This window comes from Larus michahellis, chromosome 13 (assembly GCF_964199755.1).
Source record: "Larus michahellis chromosome 13, bLarMic1.1, whole genome shotgun sequence".
Lineage (NCBI taxonomy): Eukaryota > Metazoa > Chordata > Aves > Charadriiformes > Laridae > Larus > Larus michahellis.
The window spans coordinates 9,208,904-9,228,390 of NC_133908.1; the positions used below are offsets into that span (position 1 = coordinate 9,208,904).

The 19,487-nt window shown below is 37.0% G+C and overlaps 1 protein-coding gene across 17 annotated transcripts in view; it reads left to right on the forward strand.

Moving 5' to 3' along the window:
• Window positions 1-19,487, forward strand: part of RIMBP2 (RIMS binding protein 2) — a 147,931-nt gene that overhangs the window by 93,040 nt on the left and 35,404 nt on the right. For 16 of the 17 annotated variants that reach the window (XM_074607008.1, XM_074607009.1, XM_074607011.1 and 13 more), the window contains exons 6-11: window positions 1,645-1,695; window positions 7,282-7,486; window positions 13,252-13,403; window positions 16,432-16,508; window positions 17,459-17,568; window positions 17,989-18,798. In XM_074607008.1, the coding sequence (XP_074463109.1) occupies window positions 1,645-1,695; window positions 7,282-7,486; window positions 13,252-13,403; window positions 16,432-16,508; window positions 17,459-17,568; window positions 17,989-18,798 (1,405 nt within the window). Of the gene's footprint in view, window positions 1-1,644; window positions 1,696-4,347; window positions 4,365-7,281; window positions 7,487-13,251; window positions 13,404-16,431; window positions 16,509-17,458; window positions 17,569-17,988; window positions 18,799-19,487 lie in introns of those variants that run through there. The other variant, XM_074607010.1, reaches the window with a different exon arrangement.

The window sequence follows — 19,487 nt, forward strand, 5'->3', positions numbered from 1 at the left end:
ACATTTCACAGCATATCTTGTTTCTGTTGTAAAGTTCCTGATGAACCACAGAAATGCGCACTTTAAAAGAAAGCAAGTTACTGGTACAATCTGATGTATTTGCTGTCACATTTTGATATTATAAATAAAAGTTCATTGTGTTTTTAATATATGAACAGACTGATCAGATTTTCAGCCTAAAGGAAGGATGAATAATATAATATTGTTCATCAAGGTTTTTTGTTGATAGGGAATCAGATGATCTTTTTCTCCAAGAAAGCCTTAATACAAGACAGTTTGATGTAAAAAGAGAGATAGCTATTGATGCAGGTTTTCTAATCATTTATCGAGAATTCATGTGCTGGGTAGATTTTATTAAACTTGTAGTGATGGATAACACAAGGCTTTCTATTACCTGTCATCCTATGTTTGCTAATGCTTATGGAGCCAATATTTTATCAGGTGCTAGCAATAAAACTTACGACTGCAGTACAGGAAGAAATATGACTGTGCTTGCAGGACTGAAGGAGGCTTTATTACCATGCATGACAGTGAAGTATAGTTTGGGTATATGTTTTTGGTTGTGACTTTATGGCCTGACCCACCTTCCATTGCAACCAATAACGGAGTAGGGTTGACCTCATAGATGAGGAAAATGAAGTTAACATAGCTGTGTCAGTGTCCATCGTGGGAGTATCTGGCCTGTTAAATTAGAAAGTGTGGGGTGTTGCTCTCTGCTAAATTGGAGGGGTTTAAGACTTTTCTCTGATGAGGAATGTGCAGAATGTGGTCTTTGGGCTACAGTAATAAGAAGCCAAGAGGCAAAGTTAGTGCATCACACTGCTATCAGCCTGGTACACTGGTTAATAAAAGTTTTGCTTCTCTTGGCAAGCTTCGATAAAGAAGATGGTGAAAACTTAAATGGAAATGAAGTGAGGATAACAAAAAGTTTTGTTATCCTGTTTTGTTTCTAAGGTTTAGACTTTTCCTAACCAAAATTTGATAACTGAATTTCTGAGCTACAGAAAATACACTTTCCTGCTCTTATTGATTCCCTCTTTTCTTCATTCAGTCAGTAAATTGGACGCTAAATGTTGTGCTCCTTTTTACAGACAGCCTGTCTGGTCGTTGCCTTGAATGTTTTGTGAGGTATTTGCTTAGATGATAAATACTGTTGCTGCATGTAAAGAATTAGCTTAATTTTTGTGTTTCTTTCTCCCAGGTGGTACAGTAGGTTTCTACACAATGAACCTCCTGCAATGTCGAATAACAAGCTAATTTTTCAGTTTTAATTTAGAGGGTTTCAGAGATACTTCTGATGTGTTCTTGCAATGTGTTGAGCATGCACATCTTAGTCCAACAAAATACTGATGCTATTAATCTTCACTGAAATTCAATCTCCAAAAAATAAGCAGTTATTTCAGTGGCTTGGAACCAAAGTGCTACAGTAATATTGATGGAACCATCCCTTCAAGGGTCTAATTGGCTTTGGATTTGAGTAAACAGTATGCTACTTTATGTGGTTAGAGCATACTATATGTAGCATCATTAATTGACTCTCCTTCTCCTCTCCTTCTCCTCTCCTTCTCCTCTCCTTCTCCTCTCCTTCTCCTCTCCTTCTCCTCTCCTTCTCCTCTCCTCTCCTCTTTTTGTTATAAAAACAAGGCTCAGGTTGAAGCTAAGAAGGAACATGAAGGAGCAGTTCAATTGCTAGAGGTAAGAAGATATCCTTTGTGTTACTTTTGCTTGTGGAGGTTCCATTCTGAATGTGATAACTTTACAGTATCATCACTTTTGAAGGTTTCAAGTAATATGTAGACAAATAGGTGGGTTTTTTTGTGGTTTTTTTTCCTGTTCTGAGGTATTGCATCCTTTAAAGATTATAATTCAGTTAGGAGTGCATTAAACTGAGCTGTTGGACATAATGTGTGTATCTCGGTTTCTCTTTGCATAGAATGGAAATTTTGGTACCATTTTTTGTAAAATACTGTGAAATATATAAAAAGGAAGTGATTACTTGTGAGAATTATTATCGTTTAGCCTGGAAATATAGCTGCAAATACCAATAAATTACCTAAAGTTACTAATTAAATGGAACTAAGTAAATGCTAAATAAATTTAGCAACATGCTAAAGAGCCAAAATTTTTAAACCTAACGAAAGAATTTGGATACTTTGAAAAAAACTTTAAAGGGTGTGGTAGAGAGAGAACACTTCATTCTTTTTATTGGAAAACTAGATCTTTTCAAGGTGTCTGAACTGGGCATTTGAAAATCAAGGGTACCAGAAACATACTCAAATTTTAAATTAGAAACACAGAATAATTCTGTTTGGAAGGGACCTCTGGCTATCTGGTCCAACTCCCTGCTCAAAGAAAGGCCCTCTCCAAAATTACTGTAGGCTGGTAAAGGCTTTGCCCGGTCCATTTTTAAATATCTCTGGGAATGGAGATATGGCAGCCTCCGTGGAAAGCCTCTTTAAGTTTTTAAGCACTTTAATTGTGAAGAATAATATTCTTGTATCCTGTCAGAATTTTTGCCTGGATGCTATCCATGTCCATTGCCTCTAATCCTATCGCTGTGTATCACCAGCAGGGGTCTTAGTGTTTCCCATTACTGTTGCAATATGTTTTTAGAATTTGCCAGTGACTGTTGGATTTAGTAAGTAAACACTGTTAAATTAAGTTTTGAGGGATGATTCAAATGATCTGATTTAATTTTTAAGGCTCTAAATACCTGCACATACTGACATCATCCATAAAGGCAACATTATCCATAAAGATAAACCAAAAAATATTAGTATTTTCATTAGCAAGTGCTCATAGCACAGGGTATTACCTGTAAATTCATTAGTAGTTGTGTTTATGGACTCTGTATCACATTTCAAGCCTTCCTTCAAGTGATTAATCCATAAAAAAAAAAATCTAGTAATTTAGTCTTCTGTGCCTAAGGATACAGACTTGTTTGTGTCTTGTATAGAAGTGACATGAAGAATAGGAGAAAATTCTTACTCTCCCATTCAAAAAACATGAGCTTTGCTGTTCAATTTTAGTTGGAATAGGGCAAGGTTTGCAAAGCCTCTTTGTCTTAGGCTGGAGTGAAATTTTTAGAGATTTTAAACCGACTCTTATAATAATGGAACCTTTATAATGGATGCATACAGTTATGGTTAAATTACATATGAAAACACAAAAAATCAAACGGAGAATTGAAATAAATTAATGTTCAAATATCTGTCTGATGCTGACAAAACCTTTTATTCCCTTTGCTGTCTGCTGTTTAGGAATGCAGACTGACCCACAATGTTGTGTAAGATACAACAAATGACAACATGTACCAGAAATTAGAACTCCTGTAAGAAGGTTCCTAAAGGAAGCAATTCCTCATCAGTTTTTCAAAACCAGTCTCAACAGATTCTTTAAGTTCCAATAATATTGTTTGATGTACTTGAGTAAGGTACAGTGTCAGAAAATACAGATGCACAAGTAAATAGAATGCTAACTGCACCCAGATTTCCTTTTGTTCTTTTTTGTTCTTCATTTTTTCACATAAAATAGGTTTTCACTGATAAATACCAAACTAGTTTTTCTGCCTGAGGAAAAGAAAAGGCATTTAATGGTTATTAAGTCTTAACATACCATACATATCATAAAGAACATGCGATACCATAGATTGATTATAGCAAGTGCATCGTCAACACTTCACTTAGACATCTGTTTTGAGCAGAAGGTAATTTCTACCTTCTCACGGTAGTTCTTCTGTCTGTGTGCTTACTGGTCATGCATTGATGGAAGGTATTTTTTCTGGTTCATTGATCGTCTTTAAAAAAAAAATTTAAAAAAAATTGTTTATATCTATAAAACTTAATATTCCAAAATGTTTTACTCATGCTTTCATTATCATCATACATATTGTTTGTTTTGCCTTTAAGAACATAAGATTAAATTATTATTTAATGCCTGGTGGAAAGTATGTGATGCAGGAAAACATAAGTAGAAACAAAGCAGGCAAGTGATTATTTACCCCCCTCAAGCTAATAAAAATTCCTATCTCCCTGCGACCTCTGATTTGCATAACCCCATCAAAGTTTCCTAAGCTTTTGCTTTTTATTGCCATAAGCCCATTAATTTTTAGCATTTTATTTAATCTGCCTTTTGCAATTTAAGACCAGCAGTGGTATTGATTTCTGAAACATTCTATAGTGTCGTTTGCGTTAATGCATGTTTTTACACGTGTTAACTGTTCTAATATATTTTGCTTTGAAATGTAAAAAAAGTGTTCAAAACTGTTTTTATTTCTTTGTTTATTTCACACCTCTTTGTTTACTGTGTCTTGTTTGGAATTTATTGCTTTGCACTTCATCCAGAACACCTTGGACAGCATGCAGGTATTTTAGGGCATAAATTCTCCTTTCTCTGTCCCGAATCCTGCACTTTTCCTTTTAACATGAGTGCGATAGTCCTGCCTAACCTTGCATGGGATGTGTGCTAGAACCATTGTTACGCAAGCATGCTTGGCATTTATTGGCCTAGTACCAAATCACCAAAATCAGAATTTTCCTCTACAAGAGATTAATCTTCAAATATAGCATGATTTAATGAGAACTCAGATACTGGTTTTGAAAGTGAATTTCTTGTGAGCATGCTCAATAAGAATGGTTTGGTTGTTTATTCAAGATTGTAGCTTTCTGACTGTGTGGATTTTGTCTGAATTCAGATTGTTTCTTTGTTAATACGACAGTAATTTTATGTGATATTTTCACCTGAGGTTAGTTTATTGAGCCACCTACTGATAGGCGTTGCTGCTATGTAAACAATTAAACTACAAAATGGTATGTCCGCAGCAGAATTTGTGTGCGAATTACTGGTCTGAATTCAAGCCTGTCCACCTGGAAAGTTGCTCGTCATGTTACCTGTCTTGTGCAAACAGTATCTGTTTGGATGAAGTCTACTTAATTTTCAATTTAAGAAGCTACTTATCTTCTAGAAATAGCACTATGTATTGCATGAGAAACGTGGCAAGTCCTAAGTGAAATACATTCAGTATGGTCTGCAGTAGAGAATGTCTTTTCATACAACCACTGCTATAGGCAGATCCAGTTTTAGGGAGATCTGGTAGACTTGGCACTTTTGTGCCATGATTCTTAGGATAGACTGTATGGGCAGAACCATGATACAGAATAAAAATTCAGTACTTCTGAGAGTGTAAGCATATGCCTCTCTCTTCTGTGACATACACGAATATGTAGATTTTCTACAGTGAGGTGAGTCTGGCTGGCTAACGATGAACCAAGCCCCTGCCTGAAGTCAAGAAACAAAGATGGATGTGAGGATGCCTCCTGTTAGTACTAGCGTGGATCTCATGGCAATTTTTTCTTTACATAGTGCCAGCTTTGTTCTCACTTCTTACTTACAACTTTGATTAAAAAAAGAAAGCGGTAAAGGCATTTTTCTTCCAGGCTTTGTACTGTTGTGAGAGAACAACTTGAAAATGAAGATTTTATGTACTCAAAAGAAAAGTTAAAGATGACATATCCTGAAATGAAAATAAGTTTTAAAATAATAAATAATAATAACATATTAAAATTAATTTCTTTTTTTTCCAAAAATATTTTTTAAGGCAGCCTTAGGATCTTGTTGGGTTCTGGATGATGATGTTTTTATTTTTTATTTTATGCTAGAGTTTCCATAACTGCATGTGGAAAGGTCAGTATATATTCTTAGAGAGCTGAAGAACTTAAACTTTCCATTGGAAAGAGGGGATCTAAAAACCCAGTCCACTTTACTACTTTGTTTGTTTAATGTTCTTTTAAAGTTGTACGTAGATGCCTTATACATGCAGCAAAGTAGGAAAGACTCACATTTTGGTTGCTCAAAACCACAGTGAAAATATGAAAGGCAAAAAACAAAAATCAAAGCATATAATGTTTGTGTAAAACTCCTACAATGTCTCTGTGGCTTACTGTTTTCTGTTTCATAATCAGACAGATAGATACCCTGAGAATTCTTTAACAGAACTAAACTGATTTGTGTTTTATGAATAAAAAGAAATTATACCCTCAAAATTCACTGTACCTTTAAATGTATATTTGTTACCAAAAAAAAGGAACAGAGTACCACTTCCTATAGTAGGAAATTTGGATTTTTGTGTTCTTTTGGGTAGTATGAGTGAGTTGTTTATATTTAGCTGTGCTAAAATCTTTGCATAAGTGGTATGTAATGTATGTCATGTTGTTGATATGTAATATGTGCGATTTTTCTTACATGAACTGAGAACATTTTTCTCTTTCAAGAAAAAGAAACCTTTAGTACAGTTGAATGAATCTAATTGATACCCAGACTTCCTTTGTTAGTACAGTTGTTTAACTAGGCATATACTATTAAAGGGGTTTTTAGGAAGGAAAGTGATGTTTGTTCATCATAAAGCATCAGATTAGGATATAATGCATCAGCTTCTCATATAAGGAGCCTGTTACTGCCTCTGCTACTTCTGCTTGCATGCCCTTTGTCATTCCTTTCAGCCAGGGAACACTTCCATCACCTCATCCATTTTTTCACATCAGGAATTCATAAACTGTATGTAGGCAAATTTCGCAACTCAGCACAGAAGCTTATCTTTTAAGGTCTGTTTTGTTAAAGGCTGATGCCTCAAAATTAGAACACAAATGTTTGCCAACAATGACATTTTGGTACTTCTTACAAGCTTACAAACAATCTCTTGGATGGTGTCTGGATTACCTCTGTGTGGTTTGGCATCTATAGTGAGGAGCGTTATTTTTGAGAGGGAATTCAGCCAGTTGCTAGGCCCACATTCTGCATGAAACACTTGGAGGGGGGGAGGTTGTTGTTGTTGGTTTTTTTTTTTAATACATAAATGTTGATCTAGTATTTCAGGAGACTGCAACTTACTAGCAGAGGATGGGCAAACCTCAGAAATGCACCTGAGGTTTAGGAAAAGTTGGAAAAGCACACAAAAGTGACGTTCAGATATGTGTAGAAGTCACAAAGCTGTAGGATCTGTTTGCAGGTGTTCTTGGCAGTGATTTTTTTAGCACTGCCAAAAAATATGATGAGGAATTTTGCCTTTGGAAATGAGGGATGAAAGGAGTACTTACCTCAATATTACAGGGCTACTAAAAGGTTTCGTCCTAAATATGGGTGAGAACTTAGAGGGAGAAAAGTGCGGTTGTGGGCCTGTTTATCCCAGTTGGCCTATCCTGGCTTCCTGGTACTTAGAAAAATCTGACGCAGTCACAGCTTGCTCTGATCTCAGTCAGATGCCTGTGTTATGTCTTGCTTGTGCAGGCCAAGGTCCGAGAGCTAGAGGAGAAATGCCGGACACAGAGCGAACAATTTAACCTCTTGTCCAGGGAACTGGAGAAGTTTCGACAGCAAGCAGGGAAGATTGATCTCCTGAGCAGTAACTCGGTGGCATCCTCAGATATCCCTGGTTCTCCTGGTAAATCTCTATCCCAGTTAATGAATGGAATAGCCACTTCTATAGGCAAAGGTAAGGACCAGCATTTGATTTGTAGGTATCTGTTCTGCCCTGTAGATTTTAAGATGCAACTCAATGATGTACATAGAGTTTGACTGTACAGGTGGAGGATAGAATTCACTCCTGTTCCTGTTTTGTCGCTTGTTTAAATGTCAGACCCTTCACTGAAGTTGTTACAATTTTATTCAGGTACTGCTGTGAGCAGAATTCTCTCTAATTGTTGTTGGGTGTTGTGATGAGAAACCTCTTCAGTGTTAAAATGATGTATTCCTTATGTATCTAAGAAGAAGACAGAGGGTCTGCATATACAGGCTTTGTTGTAAAACCTTCACTGTTTCAGGGACAGGAGTCGGTCTGCTGTCTTGTCAAAGTAGCAGTTCGTGGGGAAAGAAAGCACAGAGACCCCCACACTACATTAGCCATTCCATAAAAGAAACTTGTATATAGAGCTGGGTAGAAAATGGGAAAACTGAATGGAATATTTTGACAAACATGGAAATGTTTTTAGTTTAGTTGCATTTGTTCAACAGAAAATATGCACTTCTCCGTAAAAACTTGAAAGGCATGCATTATAAAACAACTTCCATTGGAAGCAAACACTGTCTACAAAAACACAAATTCTGTCACAGAGTGATTTTGGTTGGAAAGGAGTTCCATGGGATATATTTTTACAGAACTGAATAGGGATAATATCTACAGTTGCTTACCGAACTTTGCAAAGGTGTGTTTAAATTTTTAACTGTGTTTAAAATCGTATTTGAACAGGGAACTGACAGGTGTTTTAGAAATAGAAAAGGCATGACAAAAATAGTGTTGATTTGAGTTTTAAAAGAAATGGAGAATGTAAAGTAAAAATTAAAAAAATATTATATCTGTATTGGTGTTCTTACACTTATAGTGCCTAGTATCTTCAACACAGTAGGTCTTTCTTCAAGATTTGTGTTGAACTTTCGCCAGGTCATCTCCTATTGCCAGAGGCAACTGCTCCGCCTAAGTACACAACCTTGTTAACAATTCATTATTCATAAGAAAATTTCAAAGATAAGGCAAGAGGTTACCTGAGGACACTTGAAAGTAACTTGCATGTAAATTGCATGTTAGATTGTGTATTATAACTATGTTGTTATCAAGGCTGAGGATTATGCTCAGTATCACCCATGCTGGAATGACGTTAACTATTTGTTCTGCAAAGGAACACTTGTCAGGTAATTTCCGTTACTTACAAATTCCCCCAAAGTTGTAAGTATGAAGAGGAACTGGAAAAATGAAATAGTCTGGACTTTTTTTATTTCATCTTCCTAAGTTTCCAGAAAAATTCTGAGGCATAGGGCCTAGAAATCATAAATCATTTCCGTATCATTACAGGTGAGCAGTTATTTTCAGTGAAGGGTACTAAACTCAATGTGAAACCAAGTCGAAAGGAAGCAAGGTGACATCCTTCTTTCATTTCACTTCAGTAACTTTGTGCTTTGTATGACTCGTGATTTTGAACAAAAAATTCGAGTTGTTTGCAGTCTTGCCCACTGTGGTGTATATTAGTTTATAAGCTTTTCTGGAGCTGCAAGACTCACGTAAGTTGATACTAAAGTGCACTAAATGGAGAATTCAGAAGGAGTGACCTGATAGCTGTAAGAATTTAGTAGAAATTTCCTTAATATCAACAGGATTAAGTCCTCAGGTCTCTAAGTACAGGATTTTCAAAGTAACAATCAATTTTATAGGAAAGGTAATTAGGTATTGAAATGTCCTTTAGGCAGCCAGTGAAGGTCCAATCTGTATCTCCGGAATTGATCTAAATAGGCCCCAATCCTCAAATAAAAATCAATTAAAACTTTTTGAGGTCCTCAGTCAAATTCTCCAAACTAACTTCTATTCATTTTCAAAATACTAATGGCAACAGCTTTAAAAAAAAAAAAAACCTTCAAAACATAACAAGCAGAAATCTTCCAAGAAATCCTTGGCTAGAAACACAGACAACACAGCAAGGTCTGTATTGAACTAACTTAAAGGCGTTGCTCTGTAAACCTTTTCTCATAACCTATTGCTTTTTATGCAACTTAGAATTCAGGGGCTGCAGCACTAGTGTATAAACATCAGAAATCCTTGGACAATATTCATTCTCAGTATGAATGCACTGGTAACAATAAAGTAATGTTTGAGCAAGTGGGCAGGATTTCTAATTATTGAAATCAACCATTTCACAATAATGATGGTAATGCTACAGCGAGTTCTTCAAACCAGAAGTGTAATTATTTTTATTATGTGTGAGGAAAAAAGAACACAAGAGGGAACACAAGGACAGCTTTCAAAGCAAAGCAAATGATGGAAATGAAATCCGTTTATGACCAGCTGCTTTGCCTTAATTGGTGATGTTTGAATGTATCAGGAAATGAAATAAACCTAGCCAGAATAGATTAGAACGTAGAAAGTTCACTCTAAACGTATAATAATGTCACAATCAGATATAGAAACCTTAAGATTTATTATTCATCAGATAAAAGGCTCATTTAAATGGCCTTTCTAGATAATTTAGGTAGTCCATAATGAATCAGCAGTTCCAATAAATAAAATGGAGCGTCTAATTGTACTACAAGTATGGACAGCTTTAATTCTCCTGAAACATTTAAGTCTGGTGCTCTTCCTTGCCTCTTTCCTTGATAGGGTGTTCTTCAGACTTCCTTAAGAGATATTTGCCAGTCATGGGAAAATAAAGGCCAGTTTGAGCCTGTTTGGATTTTACAAGACTTTACAGACAAAAACCCTGTGGCTTTATAAGGTTCTTCTCCAGTATTTAGAGAAAAAAAAAAAGTGATGTTTCTAGAAGCTGCTGTGTGTTCTTATGAACCGACCTCTTGTATTTTTCATTCTTAACTCTTAGTTGTTTCCGGAGTGCAAATATAAAAGGAAAGGTGCATTTTTTTTTTCCTTAGTTTCCAATGAGATAACAAGTTTTAAAACAGACTTTATAGGTCTGATTCCACCACGTTCCTTTGTTCAGGCCCTGGGACATCAGTAAAATTGCCTTGGATAAACAAGAGAACCTAGTTTGAAATCATTTCTTCTTTTAGAGATAAAGTTAGGCCAGTTTTTAAAATGCAGCCATTTTTGTCTGTACTCCTGTATTCACAATCCACAAAAGTAGACATCCTCTAGAGAAATGATCAGGAGATTACAGAGATTCAGGCGGTTTCAGGAGGAATGTGCTTCATGCACAGTGAATCTCAATTTTGCTTTTTGCAAAGGCATTGCTTGATGATGCTTGTGTTTGGCGTTTTTTAATCCAACTGTGGCTCTACATACATAGAATCAGCATGAATTTACATATATTATTTAAGCATCTCATGACCTTTAAAAAAGACTCCTGTACAGAATATACAGAAACTAACTGATAACATTATGATACGGCTCACCCAAAAATCTCTTCTTTCTAATTTATTGCAGATATTAGAATACCTTGAAAATGCAGTATTTTTTAAGCTGCTTTAAGAAATAGATCACATGGTGGTCCCAGATAAAAGCAGTCCCACAGCATGGGAAAGAGCCTTAGAGGATCAGCTTCTGTTATTTCACACACGTTTTCATAGAGACAGGTTGATGGCACCCAGTGCAGATTTTATTGAGCAGAGAGATGCTACATTGCACAAATAGACAAATGAACAGAGATACAGAGGACACTGAAGGCGGCAGCAAGTCTAGTTAGGAAGACAGATCCATTTTCAGAGCTAGATTTGGGGCAGAAACTGTATTTCTACATACATTGATGGATATGGGTATCGACTTACTCTGATGGGAAGTGAGGTATCTGAGTAGGCTGTATCTAGTTATAAGCACCATCTGGAGCCATAGTTATGTCCAGTCACATGATGCAATTACAACTACCACGCAGTTTTCTCTCCTATGCATTAAGGACTCAAGGTAAATTTTATGTACCCTGTTTTACAAGTGGAAAAAATAAGACAGTTGACTATCTTCCAGCATCTTGATATTCCTGGAGTTCTTGATAATGTGTGTTCCTATCTTGCTTAGCATCCTGTATGTATGCAAAGCAAGGGCTATATTGTCCAAGAATCTTTCTCCATGTTTTGTATGTAATGCAACTAATTTAATAAGGGAGCCTGAAAAATCCAGGAGGTATGAGACCAAACAGCAGTTTCCTTTCAATGAATAATCACATTTGGACCAATTATTTATAGGCTTGGCGCTGACAGTCTGATACAGCAAGCACATTAACAGCAAACAGAAGGAGCTAAATTGGCTAAAGGTTTCTGAACAGGGATGGCTTTTCTGTTATATGTGTGAGAAAGGTTCCAAGAATAAAAAATGTGCCCTTTTCCAGCCCGAGGATTCCTGTAAGCGGGCTGGTTGTAATTAATCTTTTGTATGATGACTTGTATATTTCCCTGCTGTTAATGTGCTTAAGCTGTCCTGCTGTAAATTACAGTGATGCAGAGAAAATTAATCATGTTGGACTAAGGAGCACACCAGAAGAACCCTCTGATGATATGTTTTGGAGCTTATTCTCCCCTGCAATATGAATAAAGAGGTTCCACTGGAAATTCCTGGTGACGTGTGTCTGCAAAGCTTGCAATTCAGTAGCAAAACATTGCTGTCCGGACTTCTGGCAGAACTGCAGAGGAAATGCTGAACCTACACATATTCAGGGTCTGAAAAATTAGAGCATAGGCTCATTATGTTAATGAGAGAGAGAGACAGGAGAAGGCACTCTGGATATTTGATTGTGTCAGCAATGCCCTAGACTATGTGCTTTGCTATAACTTCTGCTGATGTTGCAAGTATAATTAGGCTCAGTTTACAATTTCCTGCTTGTTTTCATGTGGTTTGGGGACTAAACTAACAGAAAGGGGGAAAAATGTAGAAGTATTTTGTATTATACTTTATTAGTCTCTCTTGCAACCTTGATGACGTTGTTCTTTTTACTTGTCTCCCCTCACCATTAGGTCTGGTTTTCACTTGAGTCAGTTGGAGATAGGTGTTCAGCCTCTTGTAAGGCTGCCTCCTTAGGGCCTTTAAATGTGCAGTATGAAGTGACTTTTAATTTTCATTTTTAAGTGCTTGAAAAAAGCACAATAAAAATATTCAAAAAGCGTTTATGGATATTTTTCCTTTTTCATAGTCTACGTCTTCCAGTTTTTAGAAACTGGAGAGATGTCACTGTGATCGAATTATGTGTTTTAGTGCTGGTGTTAATGAGGAGCTCTTAAGAAATATGAATCTTGTAACTTAGAGCTGTGCAAAAAGCCAAACCACTTCCCTTCATTTCAAAATTAATATCCTGCTTACTAAATTATTAGCATTTCAGTCGCCTTCTTAGAAGATAAATGCACAACTTGATTCTACTTTTCAGTATATGGCAGAGTCCCTGAAAGGAATAGAAGGGTTCCAACAGCAGCTTTTAAGTGCTGGGCATGTTAAACAGTATGCCAGATAACTTCTTTAAAGATATCAAGATGCTCAGAACAAAGGTGTACTTTTTTTTTTTATTAAAGGAAACTTTAACTTCGATATTTTTTTTTTAAATTAAAATACCTTCACTTTCTACATTCTGTACCATTACATATTGATGATTTGTGTAATTTACCAAAAGGCCGGGAACTAGTAGGCTTAGCTACTTTCATGCTCCGCAGTCTACCTACCTTAGTCTTTCTCTAGAATGATTTCTAACGGGAGGAGAAGATAACTCACTGCTGCTTATTAGTTGGCAGTGTTTCTGCTTGAGAACAATGACTTATTCTCATATGTGTTTTGTTCACTGCCAGGTCATGAAAGTCCTTCTGGAAGTCGTTGTGTGATTTCAGAGTTTATACGACCCCTTCAAATATCTGGAGACAAACCAGAACAATTGTCTGTCAAACCCACATTCCTCTCCAAGTCAAGATCTGGTACCCCAAGATGCAGATTTGATTCAGACGTGAGTTTTTTTAAATTTGTTACTGAAAATGAGTGTTACGGGGCCAGCACCTCTCTTCTCCGGGGGACCGATGCAGGTTGATCCACCTGCTTTTAAAAAGTCATGTCAGAAAATGAGAACATTCATGTCTTAACTTGGGAACATGACCGGTGGGAATTTAACTGGTATTTTCAAAGAAGTCTCAGCTGATATCCTAATCACACAGCATAAAAAATGTGCGTGTGAGAACCTCAAGCTTCTATGAAAACCTCAGCCTTCACTGATGCATTCAGAGCATTGTACTATTTCTGTGCATAAGAAGAGTATGTCAGCATTTCTGTGTCTGTTTTAGCGTTATGCAGGTTTATTACTATTTTATTGTATCTACCAAAAGGTGTGACTTTGATACAGCCCGGGCAAATGGAAGAGAAATTCCATGCAGTGCCCTGTCCAGGCAGGTACGCTCTGACCCGATCAGCTCATCTGCAGGATTTGTTCTTTGCCTGGTTTTCATGATGTGTGAATCTTCTCACTACAACTAGGCTGATACCACCCACTAACAGCAGTTTCCAGCACACTCTCCTAAACTGATTTTGAGCCTGTAACCTGGAAGTGAAAGTTGCAGGATGTTGTCACTAAACTCTTCCACCATTCAACGTTACAGCATGTATTTAATTGTACTTTTGAAAGGTTCTGTTCTTCCTTTCTTAGGAAAGTTTTCTGGTTTCCAGTAGCATTCTAGCAGAAAACCAATGGGAAGCTTGGAAGAGCTTTACAAAGGTGCCATAGCAAGTTGGTTGTTGACATTTAGGACAAATGTTAAATATAAGGAGGTATATGACATATTTTGAAAACTTTATAGAATGGTATTTTCTATGAAATACTGTAAGCTTGTTTTATAGCCACGAGGAAACGATCTTCAGATTTTACCCCTCACCTTACAGTCCTGAATCCCATTCTTAATCTTTACAGAAGTAAATGAATTGAAACTGTTTGCATATTTTCTATCTATTTTATATTCATTGCTACTGAACCAGTGAAAGTTGATAAAATCAAAATGTTTTTAAATGGACCACAAGCCTGAGTATGGTGTAGGATGTTCAACGCATTATTAGATTCGTGTATAGTAGGAATTCCATGGGCGTATCGATATGTATGTAGCAGCATTACTGAAAAGTGGGAACATTCACTGCTTTTTGAAGAGGCCACAGAAAAAGCATCCTGAAGTAGTCAAAGCAGAAAAAGCAGCTTAGCAACGAGACTTGGGGAAGCAGAACTAACAGCAGGGAACAGAAGAAGTGCACGTCAAATTTAATTCCCTTTTTCTATTATTTTTGAGTTATCTCTCGCTGAGAATGTCAAGCCCTCTTTTGCAGAATTGTTCGTTGTGTGCCTTCTAGAGTGTAATTATGTGATACGTACTTACATTATGCAAGCTCACAGGAATTAAGCTCCATCCTTTTTTAGAGGTATCCAGACCCCGGGGGAGAGTGTATGAATAAAATCTAAAAATGGAGCATAATGCTGTGAAGTGTGAAATTAAAAAGAAGATACTCTGCAAAAATATATCTGCAACTTTTGTGATTGTTACTAGTAACAAAGTCTTGTGGAATAAGCGTTATTGAGTTAGTTATGAGCTTTGTGACATGCCCTTAAAAAGCTATCCGGATGGTAACCCTTGAAAATTTGCCTGCATCCCCAAATGCTACACAGGGGAGAATAGCTGTTAGCTGACTATTACTGTCCTCCTCAATGGAAGTGGGTGTTGGCATAGTGTGTGTTGTGTTAACCCAACAAGCTAACCCACCTCTTAAGACTTAATTCAGAGGAAAAGTGACTTGACTCAATATTTTTCTCGTGCTGGGAACCAAAGAGGGACCAGTTTAGGCCTGAAAGTTGCAGTTCAATATTCACTCTGTCCAGTTAGTAAAATTTCAGTCTTATTGTATTTGATCCCACTGTTAAACTTAGTATTTCTACCTTAATTAAAGTTCTTTCGAGCTCAGGCAAAAAGTTGTTCACTTTTCCTAAAAGAGTACACAGCATACTGTAAAATAAGCGGAGGAAAGAAGTGCATCTCTCACTTTAAAAACTCTGCTAGGCTCAAAGCATAACAGAAAGAATTGCTGTTTTACCAGTGAGATTCCTAGAGCAGAGCTAAAATAGATGGAGTCTGTGTTGATTCTGCACCACAATTTAATCTGGCTTTGTAGACCAGATTTGTAATGGAATAAATGTGTGGCTTTGCAGAATTGAATTAAATACGATGGTAAATTCAGAGGAAATATATTATTTCTTTCAGTTAGTGGAAAGGGTGGAATTCAACAGATACTGCTGCTGTGGATTGGATTGGCACAGGGATGTATTTTATGTGATACTCATTGTTTCCAAGTGTTTGGAAGTTGACACTTGCATCAGCTCTAAATTCAGCATTTGTCTTAAATACTTTGTCACTGGTATCAGGTTTCTACTATTGTTTTCTGATCAAAATATTAGGTTGTCTGTGTGATCATAGAGCTCTACTATGCCCAGAAACACTAGGCATAGCACTTACAACAGGTCACTTCGGAGTAGCTGAGTTTACTGTACTTTAATGAAGGCTTTAGTACAAGCTTAGTCAGGAGGGTGGGGTGGTCAGTGAGACTGGTATGGTTAAGTCATGCCCATTTCAGCAGCATGAAAGGGAGTGGTGTGGCCCATATCACATCTCCTTCAGACATCTCCACTGACCAAATGAAAAAGCACCAATCTACTGGTGCTTTGTCAATTTTGCACGCTTCTGAGGAAAACCAACATCCAGTCTCAGACTGGTGATCTGAATCTCTAGCAAGATATCAAGGAATTAGCTCAATTTCTTTGCCCCGTTAGAATCTGAATTGCAGTTCCTTTTTAGCCTAAGCCCTTCTAAGTAAAATTAACCAGTTCTGTTCCATGTTAGAATTTAAATTTTTTTTAGTGTTGCGTGTTCACTGACTGATTTATATTGCCTGTCAGGAAAAAAGTGAATGCATCTTTTTGAAATCACATGGTCTTGTTTTTTTTCCTACAGATGGATAATGATCAGAATTCCAATACCTCAAAGCAGAGATATTCTGGGAAAGTCCATCTTTGCATCGCCCGTTATAGGTAAAAAGCCCCAGCTCATTCCATATATAATACATATTTGTAATATTCAACATCTGGTTTTGCTTTTCTTTTATTCATACATAGAATTATTACCGGGCACCAATGTTATGAATAGCACACCCCTTTCCTGTCTGCACTAGCTGCAAAAAAGTGCCATTTCTGTTTGCTTTAATTGTCAGAAAAAGTTTAACATGGCATGGCTCTTTTACCCACCACTGTATTTCCAGCCTTCAATGTCTAAATGAGGTGAGAACGTGTACCTCCGACTTTATCGAGGATATCTCAATCTGTTCTTATAAATTGCTTTTTCATCAATGCAAGGAAGATTTAAAAGTTCCTCATATCTTTGCTTTACATATTAAAATTTCAGCTATAAAGTTCTATCACAATAAAAATTTCTGTGACTAACAGTTTGCTTTCAGGATGGATATGGATTAAAACACTTTTAAGAAGTTTTTGTCTGTGAGTAGCCTGTTTTAGCTGTAACTCACTGGGTTTTTTTCTTTATTTAACTTGTCTCTGTTGAAGGTAATATACTTGTGGAAAAGACTGCCATATAAAACAAAGGGAATATGGGGGCTAGAAAAGAACCCCACAACTGAGTTTGCTTTAATTCAGTTTAAAAAATAAAGAAGATTTTGGCCAGTGTATTCAGAGAGACCTAAGTGAGAAAAGTGTTAGTACAGAAAAGGACGTGGTTTTACGTGTACAGCGCTTAAGCGAATAGATTGCATTTCATGGCAGCCTGTTGGAGATGCAGTTACAGTTCACAACAACAAACTGACCTAGACTCCGCTCAGAATACATGTTTCAGAAGGGAAGCAAAAAGATTGAACTGAGGAACTACCTTCCTGTGCAGCGTTAGAGCTGTACACCTTTTTCTGATTAGTATTTAGTGGTGTGGGGGTTGTAAGTGAATACACATGTTTTCCATCTGTACTCCACTGCAGTTACAACCCTTTCGATGGACCAAATGAAAATCCAGAAGCAGAGCTCCCCCTTACGGCAGGAAAGTACCTTTATGTGTATGGAGATATGGATGAAGATGGCTTTTATGAAGGTATTTTTTTTTATCTGTGAATTCATGCTAATTCATGCAGATCCAAATCAGTTTGTCTGTCAAACACGCTCCCAGTTCTTTCCTTCATCTACTACCAAATCAGTTGCTAAAATTACCCCTATCATCATTGTGTTAATTAACAGGGTTTCTGCACCAGCAAAGCCGCTCCTTGCAGGCATAGCTAATTATAAAATGTTTTATATTGTCAGCTTTTCCTACCGGCAAGACTTAAGTTGACAAGAAAGCTTACTGACAGTTCTGGGTTTTGCCTCACTGAGCCTTTACATTCTCAAACTGTGAATGTTGTTTGTGCGCAATTTTCACTTATGTCTTCTTCCTTATCTTGTCCACTTGCAAGGCATTCACATGCAAGAGGTACGCTTCTTCAAGGATTTTAATGGCATTGTTCTTTCTCCCCAGGGGAACTTCTAGATGGACAAAGAGGACTAGTCCCTTCAAATTTTGTGGATTTTGTTCAAGACAACGAGACCCGGTTATCAAGCACACTAAGCAGTGAACAAGATCAGAATTTTATCAACCATTCGGGTCCTACTTTGGAAGGAGATCTCTTGGAGATAAGTCCACCAAGTCACATAGACTCTGGTGTAATCAGCAATGGCGCAGGGACTCTGGATGTGAACATTGATGAAATTGGAGAAGACATTGTGCCTTATCCTAGAAAAATCACCCTTATTAAACAACTAGCCAAAAGTGTCATTGTGGGCTGGGAGCCACCGGTAGTGCCACCCGGATGGGGAACCATTAGCAGCTACAATGTTCTGGTTGACAAGGAAGTACGGATGAACATAGCCTTGGGAAGCAGAACGAAAGCTCTTATAGAAAAGCTTAACATTTCTACTTGTACATACCGAATATCAATTCAGAGTATTACAAACAAGGGTAACTCAGATGAACTGCAGTGCACTTTGTTAGTTGGGAAGGATGTCATAGTAGCCCCCTCAAATCTTAAAGTGGACAACATAACCCAGATTTCTGCTGAGCTGTCTTGGCTCCCTACAAATAGTAATTACAGTCACGTAATCTTTCTTAATGAAGAAGAATTTGACATTGTCAAGGCTGCTAGCTACAAGTACCATTTTTTTAATTTGAAGCCCAATATGGCCTACAAGGTGAAGGTCATGGCAAAGCCCCATCAGATGCCCTGGCAGCTTCCCCTGGAACAACGAGAAAAAAAGGAAGCCTTTGTGGAATTTTCTACGTTGCCAGCAGGTTTGATATTTTTCTCCCTACCCCAAAACTCTCCAGTTAAGTTTCTCTGAAAATTCTAGATAAACTAACCTAACCTTTAGCTTTTTGCTGTAGTCCCAGTCATATTCTTGATCAGATTTGTGATTATTAGATTGCTTTACGGTACCTAAAATTAATTCCTGTCCTTCATATTCTCTTCTTTGTTCCTGGGTAAAGAGTGAAGCATTTTTGGGAGATATATAAACAAAGGGAAGTCATGCTTATCATCACCGCAGATCACACACTAGGTGTTTTATCAAATTAATCTCACTTTGTACTTAATTTGTCCAGTTATAGTATTTCTGGGAGTAATTTATTTTCATTGGTGTGAACAACACTGGTTAAAAAACAGTTATTGCTTCTGGCTTGTTATTTGTGTGTCTTAAGGCACTTTTTACAGTGATGATCCAGCCCTTTTCTCTAGTGAAAAACAACACACGCGTCTTGGAGGACCACAGTCATTTAGGGGATGTAAATGCATTTTGATTGTGAAGTTGTAATCACATTGTACAATTTGAATTTGTAAAGATAACAAATTGGTCTTCTTTTGGAAAGGCCAATGTTTTTTCCCACCTTGCTTTTACATTAGGAATGTTGATAATTGTTACCAGTCATTTCCCAGTATTTAAGAACAGCAAAGTAATGTTGAAAACTAGAGCTGAAATAATGCA